Source organism: Bison bison, unplaced genomic scaffold, assembly GCF_000754665.1.
Source record: "Bison bison bison isolate TAMUID 2011002044 unplaced genomic scaffold, Bison_UMD1.0 scf7180017864352, whole genome shotgun sequence".
NCBI lineage: Eukaryota > Metazoa > Chordata > Mammalia > Artiodactyla > Bovidae > Bison > Bison bison.
In genome coordinates this window covers 2,187,185-2,199,921 of record NW_011494924.1, presented here as the reverse complement: position 1 = coordinate 2,199,921, position 12,737 = coordinate 2,187,185, and the positions used below count along the sequence as shown (strand labels likewise).

General features: G+C 41.2%; 1 protein-coding gene across 1 annotated transcript in view; it reads left to right on the top strand.

The window, feature by feature from the left end:
- Nucleotides 1–1,597: 1,597 nt before the first annotated feature.
- The window catches only part of LOC104999345 (ubiquinol-cytochrome-c reductase complex assembly factor 1), a 94,717-nt gene continuing 83,577 nt past the window's right edge, over nt 1,598–12,737 (top strand). Inside the window, exon 1 of the mRNA XM_010854903.1 lies at nt 1,598–1,839. Within this exon, the coding sequence (XP_010853205.1) occupies nt 1,816–1,839 (24 nt within the window). The 5' untranslated portion in view covers nt 1,598–1,815. The remainder of the gene's footprint in view (nt 1,840–12,737) is intronic.

The window sequence follows — 12,737 nt, the reverse complement described above, 5'->3', positions numbered from 1 at the left end:
TTTCTGTCAGTCTCTGTTAAACTTTTCTTCTTCTGAACTACAATCTCATACCATCTTCCATCCTTTGAGTAGAAAATTCTGCCAAGAGAAAATAGAAGCCTTAAGAAAGGAAATTAAATATCAGCCTTTTCTCTTGTCTTCTACATCTTAGTTCATTAACTCTTATGTGAATTATTTACTTGATCTTAAACCTGGTGGCTCAGACAGTAAAGAATCTGCCTGCTATGTTGGAGATCTGGGTTTGATCCCTGGGTGGCGAAGATCCCTTGGAGAAGGAATGACTACCCACTCCAGTATTCTTGCCTGGAGAATTCCATAGTCAAAGGAGCCTGGTGAGCTACAGTCTGTGTGGTTACAAAGAGTCGGACACAGCTGAGTGACTAACACTTTCACTTTTCAAACCTGTATAGTTTTTGTATCACACTTAGATCTTTAAACTGATTAACAAGAATATCGCTGTTATCCTTTATAATATGCGGTGCCACTTGCCTAACTTCCCTGTAGGAGCACTTTGTTGTTGTTTAGTCACCAAGTCCTGTCCGACTCTGCGATCCCATGGACTGCAGCCTGCCAGGCTTCTCTGTCCATGGCATTTCCCAAGCAAGAATACTGGAGTGGGCTGTAATTTCCTTTTCTAGGGAATGTTTCTGACCCAGGGATTGAACTGGAGGCTCCCGCACTGGCAGCTGGATTCTTTACCACTGAGCCACCAGGGAAGCCCGTAGGAGCACTATACCACTGTTTTCAATTCCGAACACATAAACCACTCACTTGAGTGGAGAAAGCATATCAAGGGTAGTTTCCCATGTTATTCTCTAGTTAAGCTCCTTGTTGTTTCCTTCATAGCACTTAACGCAATTTTAAACTATTTTATTTTTCTCATTGGCTTACTTTTGTGTGCCCAGCCCTCCCACCACATCTATGAGTTCCAGGAAGCCAGTATCCACACCTGTCTTAGGTCCAGCACACAATGAACTGGTCATACGCCTACAGTCAATGGGTCTGTATGTTGACTGAATGAAAAGTAACATTCTGCCCCTCTGCCCCCCATAACCCTAAGAACACCCACACCTTTTCTCCTCTAATGTTCCTGGAGTACAATGAACGTAAGAGGTCTTCTGGCTAAAGCCATTCTCTCTCACCTCCGGAGGAAACGTCTTGCATCCTTGCATCTTCTATATCTTCTTCAACTTTATAATAATTTCCTATCAATACTCAAAGATGCTCCCAACTGCAACCAACCAACCAGAAACTCCTAACGTTCCTTTCTCAGGTTTCAAGTCAGCATGTGATCACCCTCTTCCCCTGAATTTCAGTACTCAGCCGTGTCCTATGTCCCTCCTTCTCCTCCGGCTCGTTTCAGGGAGTCTTAGTGTTAGGATTTCCCCAAAGATCCTGTAATTTTCAACCGCTGGTGAAAAGGTGGTAATCCTAGTGGGGACAGAGTCTGGGAAAGAGGAACTCCGACAAGAAGTTCTGAGGAGTCAGGCGGGTTAAGGAGAAAGCTACGAAAAGCCCGAGGCAGATGTCACAGAGGACTGGTGTTGCGGAGACGACTCGGGCCTCTGTGACGCTCCTGACCGAGACCAGACAGAGTGGGAGGCGCGCGTTCGCGTTCCGACTGTCCAGCCGCGCGCCCGGGCCCTACCTTCTCGTGCACAGCGGGGAAAGCGCGCGCTCGTGCGCCCAGCGGCCTCTGTGCGCCTGCGCTGCGGTTGCCGGGCACCAACAGGCGAAAAGACAACCTAGCGGAGGGGTGGCGGTAGCGGAGATTCCGGAAGCCCATCCTTCACCCGGAAATGGTTGTCGAGAAACATGGCGTTGCTGGTGCGAGTCCTTGTGAGTGAAGGAGTAATTATGTGCGGTCGCCCGCCGGACTCCCGGGTTGGACTTGGAGAGGGCGGGACGGGAACAACTGGACGGAAGTGCAGGAGCGGAGTGTGTGCGGTAGCGGGGCTACTCGGCCGCCTTTCTGCGGGGAAACTGAGGCAGCTTCCCACTCCCCCGACCCTCGATTTTCCCGTGTCTTCCTCATCTTTGGAGAAGGGAGGAGAGTGACTTGAGACCTAAATTTGACGAAACTTGCTTTTCCTCGGTCACCACCTGTAACTCCTTCCCTTCAGGGAGAGAGAGATCCGCGTTCTAATTCCTGTTCTGTCACTAATGCACAGGGTGACCTTGGGCAAGTCACTTTAGGGCTTCAGAGTCCCTAGGCGCAGGACTTACCTGGTGGCTCAGACGGTAAATAAAGCGTCTTGCTTACAATGCTGGAGGCCTGGGTTCGATCCCTGGGTCAGGAATATCCTCTGGAGAAGGAAATGGCAACCCACTCCAGTACTCTTGCCTGGAAAATCCCATGGACAGAGGAGCACGGTGGGCTATAGTCCACGGAGTCGCAAAGAGTAGGATGTTGAAGGAAGGAATGAAATAAGTTAGGAAGAACTATTATATGCTTGACTAAATAACAGCCATATGGGAAGCTGCTGCACCTCTTGTGGTTCAGTCCTGTCTTTCTAGTGGATTCTTACTTCTAGGAATTAAATAGAACAAAAATTAGGAGGATACAGAGCTTGGTTCCTAGTTATGGAAGGATGGGAGAGTTTATACTGTCAGCAAGTCTTTAAAAAACTGGGTCAAGGGCATTATTTTTTTTGTAGCAGATCTCTAGTCTTTCCCATTCTGTTGTTTTCCTCTATTTTTTTGCATTCCTGTCTCTGGCTTTCCCTTGAGTTATGATATTAGGGACACTTGTTTCTAATCTTTTTGTATGTGGCTTGTATGGACCACATTTTACTTTTGTTTCTTGTCAGCCTTGCAAAGTACAGTGTCCCCTGTTGTTCTGTAGTAAATGTTTGTTTGAAGAGTAGCTCCTTCAAACAGAAAGTCACTCACTGAAGTAATTGTTGATGCCAGGGCAGAAATTGATTTGGATCTGAGGACTGCTGAAGAAATGGCAACTAGGATGTCAGAAGTGTTTTTAAGATGGATATTTGGGGCCGGGGGCGGGGAAGATGAGAATTTTGTTGGGCTGTAGATGTGAAATGAATACCTTGACTCCTCTTGGAAGTTGGTGGCTGCCCCAGCTGAGCCTGCTGCTGAGCTTGTGCACAGTTGCAGGTTCATTCCTTCTTAGTTGGTAGCATCCATGGAAACCGCCTCTCTAACTGCTTCTATTAGTTGAATCTCCCCTCGCCCCATTTCTCTCTTTCTAGTCGTCTTTTTAAGTAAAAAACCAAGACTGGATAAGGAATGTCTCTCACTTTATACTGTATACTGTAATTCTTTGAAGTCTTATCATGTGTTAAAGTGCAGTATGTGACAAAGCAACTTGGGACTAGAGAGTAACAGGAAACGTGAAAGAAGCAGATATTTATTGATCCCTTATGCTGAAGAGGCATTTGGGTGAGGCGTGGTGAGAAATTCACAAATAAAAGGAAAATGCACCTGTCTAGGAGTCGGAACGGAGAAGGCGATGGCACCCCACTCCAGTACTCTTGCCTGGAAAATCCCATGGACAGAGGAGCCTGGTAGGCTGCGGTCCATGGGGTCGCAAAGAGTCAAATACGACGGAGTGACTTCACTTTCACTTTTCACTTTCATGCATTGGAGAAGGAAATGGCAACCCACTCCAGTGTTCTTGCCTGGAGAATCCCAGGGACGGGGGAGCCTGGTGGGCTGCCGTCTATGGGGTCACACAGAGTTGGACACGACTGAAGTGACATAGCAGCAGCAGGAGTTGGAAGGGCCTTGTTTGAAAGGTTGGCCCCATTACCAACTATGGGTATGGCCCTGAGCAAGTCAACTAATTTCTCTGAGCATCAGGTTTTCTGAAAGGTAAATTTGATAGGGTTGATCAGAAAATCAGTTGATACAAGTGATATTTTAAATGCTTTTCTTCCCTTTTATTCAGCAACTGTTTTGAGTGTTAACTACATCCTGGGAACTCTCCAGTGGGCCAAAAATTGAAAACATAGACCTTATTCTCAACTGAAATATAGGTTGTAGTTGAAACAAGAAGTTGTGATTTCTCGAGCAATAATATTGATAGCTAATATTTATAGGGTGTTTGCTATGCAGTAATTACTCTTAAATACTTTATATATGTGAACTTAACTAAATCCGTATGACAGCCCTTTGAAAAGGTAGGCACTATTATCTCATTTTGCAGATTAAAAAAATCGAACCACTGAAAGGTAGTTTTCCTGGAACGTTCTCATTAGTCTCACCTTACTTTTTCCTCTTTCTGTCTTTTTGACCAGTTTTTACCCTTCTTCACCAGTGGCTTTGGGAAGGAGGAGTAAACTGAAACACTACTATTGCTGAGTAGCTCTAGCAGAGGAACTGAACATTTAAATAGTGCACTGGGACTTTCTTACGGTTTTATGAGCTGTTCTGGACATTGGTAATAATTTTTAGTTTTCTTTGACAATAGTAGAAATTGCTGAAACTACACTATTTTATACTGGCAAAGCACAAGGGTTTAAATTTCTCCACATCTTTGCTGACATTGTTATTTTCTGGTTTTTTTTTTTTTTTTTTAAATTTCAGTTCAGTTGCTCAGTCATGTCCAACTCTTTGCAGCCCCATGGACTGTGGCATGCCAGGCTTCCCTGTCCATCATCTACTCCCTGAGCTTGCTCAGACTCATGTCCATCAAGTCGGTGATGCCATCCAATCATCTTATCCTCTGTCATCCCCTTCTCCTTCTGCCTTCAATCTTTCCCAGCATCAGGGTCTTTTCCAATGAGTCAGTTCTTTGAATCAGGTGGCTAAAGTATTGGAGCTTCAGCATCAGTCCTTACAATGAATATTCAGGATTGATTCCTTTAGGATTGACTGGTTTGATCTCCTTGCAGTCCAAGGGACTCTCAAGAGTCTTCAACACTACAGTTCAAAAGCATCAATTCTTTGACGCTCAGCCTTCTTTATGGTCCAACTCTCACATCCATACATGACTATTGGAAAAACTGTAACTTTGACTATATGGACCTTTGTTGGCAATGTAATGTCTCTGCTTTTTAATATGCTGTCTAGGTTTGTCATAGTTTTTCTTCCAAGAAGCAAGCGTCTTTTAATTTCATGGCTGCAGTCACCATCTGCCGTGATTTTGGAGCCTGAGAAAATAAAGTCACTGTTTCCATTGTTTCTCCATCTATTGCCATGGAGTGATGGGACTGGATGTCATGATTTTAGTTTTTGAACGTTGAGTTTTAAGCCAGCTTTTTCACTCTCCGTTTTTTTTTTTTTTAATCCTAGTGGCCATCATAGTGGGTATGAGATGATACTTCCTTACAGTTTTGATTTGTATTTCTCTAGTGATTACTGCTGTTAAGCATATTTCTTTTATGCTTATTAGCCTTTATGTATATCGTTGGAGAAACGTCTATTCAAGTTCTGTGCCCATTTAAAAAAATAATTAGTTATTTTTGGCTGTTCAGGGTCTTCATTGCTGCACGTGGACTTTGTCTAGCTGTGGCTGGGGGGCCTACTCTGTTGCAGAGCATGGGCTGCTTATTGCAGTGGTTTCTCTTGTGGAGTGTGGGCTCTAGGTGCATAGGCTTCAGTAGTTGCGGCACATGGGCTCAGTAGTTGTGGTTCCCAGGTTCTAGAGCACAGGCTTAATATTTGTGGCGCATGGACTTAGTTGCTCCAAGGCATGTGGGGTCTTCTGTATCAGAGATCAAACCTGTGTTCCTGCATTGGCTGGCGGATTCTTTTTTTTCTTAATGTTTTAAAATTTTATTTATTTTTGGCTGGGTCTTCACTGCTTTGCATGGTCTTTCTCTAGTTGTGGCAAGCGGAGACTACTCTAGTTGCAGTGCTTGGGCTTCTCATTGTGGTGGCTTCTTGTTGCTGAGTATGGGCTCTAGGGTGCAGGGGCTTCGGTAGTTGCCAGGGTCTAGAGCACAGGCTCTGCGGAGAAGGCAGTGGCAACTCACTCCAGTACTCTTGCCTGGAAAATCTCATGGGCGGAGGAGCCTGGTGGGCTGCTGTCTGTGGGGTTGCACAGAGTCGGACATGACTCAAGTGACTTAGTGGCAGCAGCAGCAGAGCACAGGCTCAGTGGTTGTGGCTCATGTGCTTAGTTACTCCTTGGCATGTGGTATCTTCCCAGATTAGGGATCAAACCTGTGTCTCCTGCATTGGCAGGTGGATTCTTTACCACTGAGCCACTAGGAGAGCCCTGTGTCTGTTTTTTTAAATCAGGTTATTTTTTTGATTTTGAATTGTCTGAATTCTCTATGTTTTTAGTCAGTCCATTATCAGGTATATGATTTGCAAATATTTTCTCCCAGTCCATGGGTTGCCTTTTCAGTTTACTAGTAGTATTCTTTGATGCACAGAAGCTTTTAATTTTAATGAAGTCCAACTTAACTATTTTTTATTGCCTCTGCTTTTGGTAATATATCTATGAAATCATTGCCCAATCTAAGGTCATGAAATGTTTCCCTTATGTTTTACTGTAAGAGTTTCATAGTTTTAGACCTTATGTTTAGGTCTTAGATCCATTTTAAGTTAATTTTTATATAGGATGTAAGGTTTTACTATATTTTTTGTTATTTTCTTAGTGTTTGCTCTGGGAATTACAATTAATATCTTAATTTCTAATAATTTAAATTAAATACCAGTGTGATTTCAATAATATATAAAAATTACAATTCGATATTGCTTCATTACTTCCCTCTGCCTTTGTGCCAGTATTGTCATTCAAATTACATCTTTATACATTGTGTGTGCTTCAGTACAGATTTATGATTATTGTTTTATGCAGTGTCTTTTGAATTAAAAATGAAAGTAAGAAAATTATGGGCAAAATATTTATACTATTTTTAAATTTATCCAAATATTTACCTTTATTAGTGCAATTTATTTCTTCATGTGGGTTTGAGTTTCTATACTGTCAAAGGTATCATTTCAGCCTGAAGTTCTCTCTTTAGTATTTGTTGTAGGCCAGGTCTGTTGTTGACAGATTCTCTCAGTTTTTGTTTATATAGAAATTCTTAATTTTCCCTTCACATTTGAATGATAGTTTTATTGGGTATAGAATTCTTGTTTGACATTCTCCTCTCTTCTACTTCCAACATTTTGAGTATTTCATCCCACTGCCTTTTGGCCCCCATGTTTTTTGAGAAATACAGCTATTAATATTATTGAGGATCTCATACACAATGAGTGCCTTCTCTTACTGCTTCCAAGATTTATAGCTTTCCACAACTTGATTGTGATATTTTGATTTGTGAATCTCTCTGCATTTGTCCTATTTGGAGTTAGTTGAGCTTCTTGAATTTATAGATTGTTTTCCATCAAATTTTGCATATTTTCTGCCAGTATTCACTTTTTTTGTTGTTGTTCTTTAAATTTCTCTCCTCTCCAGCTGACACTACCATTATACTTAATTTGATATGTTTGATGGTATAGGTACATTTGATGGTAGCTCTCTGAGGTGCTGTTAAATTTTCTTAATTTTTTTTCTGTTTCTTGGGTGGATAATCTCAATGTATTTTTAAGGTCACTGATTCTTTCTTTTGCTCCAGTCTGCTGTTAAACTTCTCTAGTGACACATTCATTTTCTTTATTCTTTTTTTCAACTCAGGAATTTTTATTTGGCTTTTTATAAAAATTTCTCTTTATTGATATTCTTTATTTGGTGAGATACTGTTCTCATACTTCATTTGAGTTCTTTAGACATGATTTCCTTTAGATGTTAAATTTCTTAAATAGCTGATTCAAAGTCTTTGTTTAGTTTGTCTAATGTCTAGGGTTCTTCAGGGGCAGTTTCTGTTGATTTTTTTTTTCCCCTTGTATGAATCATACTTTTTGTTTTATTGTATTTCATAACTTTTTGTTGAAAACTGAACATTTTAAATAATATTATGCGGCAGCTCTGGAGATTAGGACTTTCCCCAGAGTTTGCTGTTACTTTTCTGTTTAGGGACTTCTCTGGATAATTCTGTCAAGTCTGTATTCTTTGTTGTGTGCTCTCTGCTCATTTAGCTTAGTGGTCAAGTAATGACTGGATGGAGATTTCCTTAAATGTGGAACCAGTAAGTCTCTCAGTATTTGTTGAGGGGCTCTGTGTGCATTTTGGAGCATGCTTTCAATATTCTGCCGGTCATTTGACTGTTCTGCCTTAACCCTCACTTCCTGCTTGTGCGGTACCTCAGGGTCAACCAGAGATGAGAGCTTTAGGGCAGTCTCAGGTCTTTCCTTTTCTGGGTGTGTACACAGACCTGAGCATCCACATGGCCTTCAGATTCCCAGGAATGTGTCAGAGCTTTTCAAGACCCCTATGAATATCTCATTCCCTTGATTCTCCTTTAAACTTTTGGTTAGGCTATTATTTTCCCAAGTATTATCTACTGCCTCAGGCAGTCACAAAGTTAAACAGTTGCCTCTGTTTTGATGGTTGGATGGCATCATCGACTCAACAAACAAGAGTTTGTGCAAACTCCAGGAGATAGTGAAGGACAGGAAAGCCTGGCATGCTGCAGTTCATGAGGTCGCAGAGTTGGGACATGACTGAGTGACTGAACAACAACAACAAACAAATAGCTCCTGGGGAGCTCCTGGGGAAAATGGTTTTCATACTGGGAGAGTTCCTCTTAGACAGATGGAATCTTCCAAGGAACTGCTAGACAGATCAAATAATTCCAGACATTTGTGAATAAGGTTTGAGGAGCTTCAAGCCCATTCAGGATTCAACTTTTCTCCAGGGAAGACTGGCTCCTTTTAATAAATATTGCTGTTTGGAAGCCAAGTTTGGATGCTATATGTAGTCATTGTAACTGGGGTTTCATTGCTTCCAGGCTTTATCAGTACAGGGGTAGGAAATACATGTATGTGTGTACATATACATGTGCTTCCCTGGAGGCTCAGTGGTAAAGAACCCGCTGACCAATGCAGGAGACACGGCTGTGATCCCTGGGTTGGGAAAGATCCCTTGGAGAAGCAAATGGCAACCCACTCCAGTATTCTTGCCCGGGAAATCCCATGGACAGAGCAGCCTGGTGGGATGTGGTCCATGGGATCACAAAAGAGTCAGACTTGGCTTAGCAGCTAAACAACAACAATATACATATACATAAATACACATATATATTGATTTCTTTATTTATCTCTCTATATTAAAAACTCATAGCAGTTACTCTAAATCCAGCCCAGGAGCACAGGGTTTATTCTGTCCTTTTGCCTTTTCATAGGTTAACTCCTTTCTCCGATAGAAACCCGACCCCTCATCCTTAACATATTTACTGATTTGCTCAAATCCTGCATTTGTGAATTTACATACTTGGTAAAATTTATTTGTAACCCAAATCAATACTTGTGCTTTTGCAGTTATTTGTGGATATGTGCAGAGGGGTGAAAAATTTGACTGTAACTTTCGTATTACTAGCTGAAGTGATACTTTGACTTTCTGTTTCAGCTCTTATACCGTAAACAGATATCCTTCTCATAGTCTATTTAGTGACTTTTTTTTTTTGCATTTTTGTGCTTTTGTTCCTGATTTGCCTGTGTAAAATACATCCCACATGTAGTGCTAAAGTGCTGTCTAGTATTGCTAAGTGCAAGAAGGCTGTGATGTTTCTTATGGAGAAAATTCCTATGTTAGAGAAGTTTTATTCACGAGTGAGTTATACTTCTGTTCGCTGTGAGCTCAATGTTAGTGAACCAACGTATTTGACATAGTGAATTAACATGTATTAAATAAGGTGTCTTTAAACAGAAACACATAAAACAAGATCAAATATTGATTGGCTGATGAAAACGTTGTGACCAGAGGCTTGCAGGAACCTAATTCTCTATTTCTCCTGGGAGCAGTGTTTCAGTGTTTGCTAACTCTGTGTTCACTTTGTAAAACGTAACTATGGGGAGTAGGAGAATCGACTATCTGTAAAGTCTTTTCACAGCTCATGAGTGAGCAAAGTAAAATACTGTGTGTCTTTAAAACCACATGAAGAAACAGTTTGTGGGTTGATTAAAGTGTAGTCAGAAAAAGAGCTAATGTGTCAAGAATATTTTGAAATACAATGTAAAATCACCTGCAAATTGCAAATATACAAGAAATGCAAACATAAAACCTATCTTCAAAATTTTGGTTTTGAAATGTTGATGACACAAAAGGATGATAAAACCAGTTCCCACTTATAATGGTATTTATACTATCCTAAGTTAAAATAATAATTTTAAACCACTGGAACTTTTTTCTGAACTTAGGAGAATTGAAGTTTGCTAATTGTTGTAGACCTAATGTATTAGTACCTATAAGAGGATGATCGGTACTCCACAGATTTATATATTTATAAATGAAGTGTTGGGAGAGATGGGAAGGGAAAAGGACTTAGTAGAGTCCTTTTCCCAGTAGAACCAGAATTTGGCATCTAGGTTGAAGCAAATGAGCTCATGGTTTGGGTAGAAGTGAAGAAGAGAGTCTCAGAGGAATTGACTACACAGGGATTAGCTTGTGTGGAGAGGAGCAGTAATTCTCAAAGCAGGGAATATGAGTCAGGTTTTGGAACTGCTGAGTGGAGAATGCAGGGCAGGATATGTAAATATATTGATGGGTCTAGAAGAGTCCAGTTGGTAAAGATCAGGTGTTTGACTACAGAGGTACTTGGAGGCACTGCAGGCTTCTGAGAAAGGGAATTCCAGGTTCAAAACAGTATTTTAAGAAAATGGTTCTTGCTGCTGTGATAATTTGCTGGGGAAAGAGGAGTTTCTTACATAATCCAGTAACAGTTATTAATAGCAGTAACGAAGCGTTTGTGTGTGTGTTTTAGTGTTACTTAAGTGCTTTTACAAGTGGTCCTTGGGATACTCCTGTGAGGTAGCTTTTATTATTACCACTTTAAAAGAAAAATTATTTATTTGGCTGTGTCGGATCTTAGTTGTGGCAGGCGGGATCTTTCATTCTGCATGTAGGCAGGCTTCTCTCTAGTTGCAGCTTGCAGGCTTGCATGGTCTCAGTATTTGTGGCGCTTATTTGCCCCATGGTATTTGGATTCTTAGTTCCCCGACCAGGGATCGAACCCAAGTCCCCTGCATTGCAAGGCAGATTTTTAACCACTGGACCACCAGGGAAGTCCCTATTTTCACTTTTACATAGGGGAAACGGAGGTCCAGAGTGTTAAGTGACAGGTTCATGGTCACATAGCTATTTAATGGTAGGCTTGCAATTCAGACACCTCAGTTTCAATAGGATTTGGACAAATAACTACTGTTATAGGATTAGAGAAGGAAAGGACAGAGCTGATTGCTCTTTTCTTCTAATAAGTAGTATTGGCATGAGACCAAATGGAATCAAATATTAGAGAAAATTTTGTTGATGTTGGAAAACATATGATGAAATTCTTCAGAAACTCTGAAAATTTGCATTGTTCCTACTTGTAATTTCCTCTTACCCTTTCCGCCCCCTGTGTTTGGGCCTGAATCTGCTGAAGTTTCATCTTACCACATATTTACATTTTTAGGAAAGGAACTGTCTGACACTGAATGATCTGGTAAATGTGTCAGCTATTAGAGAACAAGAAGCCAATAATTGTATCTCATTTGAAAACGATTCCAGCAGGTGAAACCTCTGCTGAAATAAAATTCTGTTTTTAAGCTTTAATTTTCATTTGAAACATAAGTTGCTGTGAGTAGCCTATTAGAAACAGTTACACAGTTTTAGAAATGAGATACTTTGGAAAGCATCTCTAGGTTTAAAATTCTTAACACCTTTTTCCCTGTTACCCCTGGCCCTTCCTGCCTACTCATGAGGAAATGGAGATTCAGCTTCAAGGTAATATTTTATTGAGTTGGACATATTGCAAAGTATATTTTTCCCCTTAAAATCCTGAAAGGTAGGGATTTTCATTTATTTTATAGAAGAGGCAGTGAAGACTCATAGTTCACTGACAGTGGAGCTGTGAGTCAAATCAGTGCTTTCTAAGTATAGGACTCTTCCCATAGTATTATGCTGTATTTTAATTGGTTCAAGACTAGGTCACAGAGTGTTAGAGCTAGGACTTTGGAGATATTTCCTTTACCTTTTCATTCCATAAACGAGCTTGAATCCAGGAATTGGACTGCTTGGATTCAAAGCTTAATCCCATCATTTATTAACCATATGGTCTTGGGAAGTTACTTATCCTATCCTTACTTCCATTTCTTTATCCATATACGTGGGATAGTAACAGTAGTAACATGGATTTGATCCCTAGTCCAGGAAGATCCCTGGAGAAGGAAATGGCAACCCACTCCAATATTCTTGCCTGGAAAATCCCATGGTCAGATGAGCCTGACAGGCTACAATTCATGGGGTTGCAAAAGAGTCAGATACAACTCAGAGACTAAACAGCAACAATAAATATTACTAATGATTGTTAAGAGGAAAATGAGCATCATAGAGGTTTCAGTCAGTTCAGTTCAGTTGCTCAGTTGTGTCCGACTCTTTGCGACCCCATGAATTGCAGCACGCCAGGCCACCCTGTCCATCACCAACTCCCAGAGCTTACCCAAACTCATGTCCATTGAGCCGATGATGCCATTCAGCCATCTCATCCTCTGTCGTCCCCTTCTCCTCCTGCCCCCAATCCCTCCCAGCATCAGGGTCTTTTCCAATGAGTTAACTCTTCACATGAGGCGGCGAAAGTATTGGAGTTTCAGCTTCAGCATCAGTCCTTCCAATGAACACCTAGGACTGATTTCCTTTAGAATGGACTGGTTGGATCTCCTTGCAGTCCAAGGGACTTCCAAGA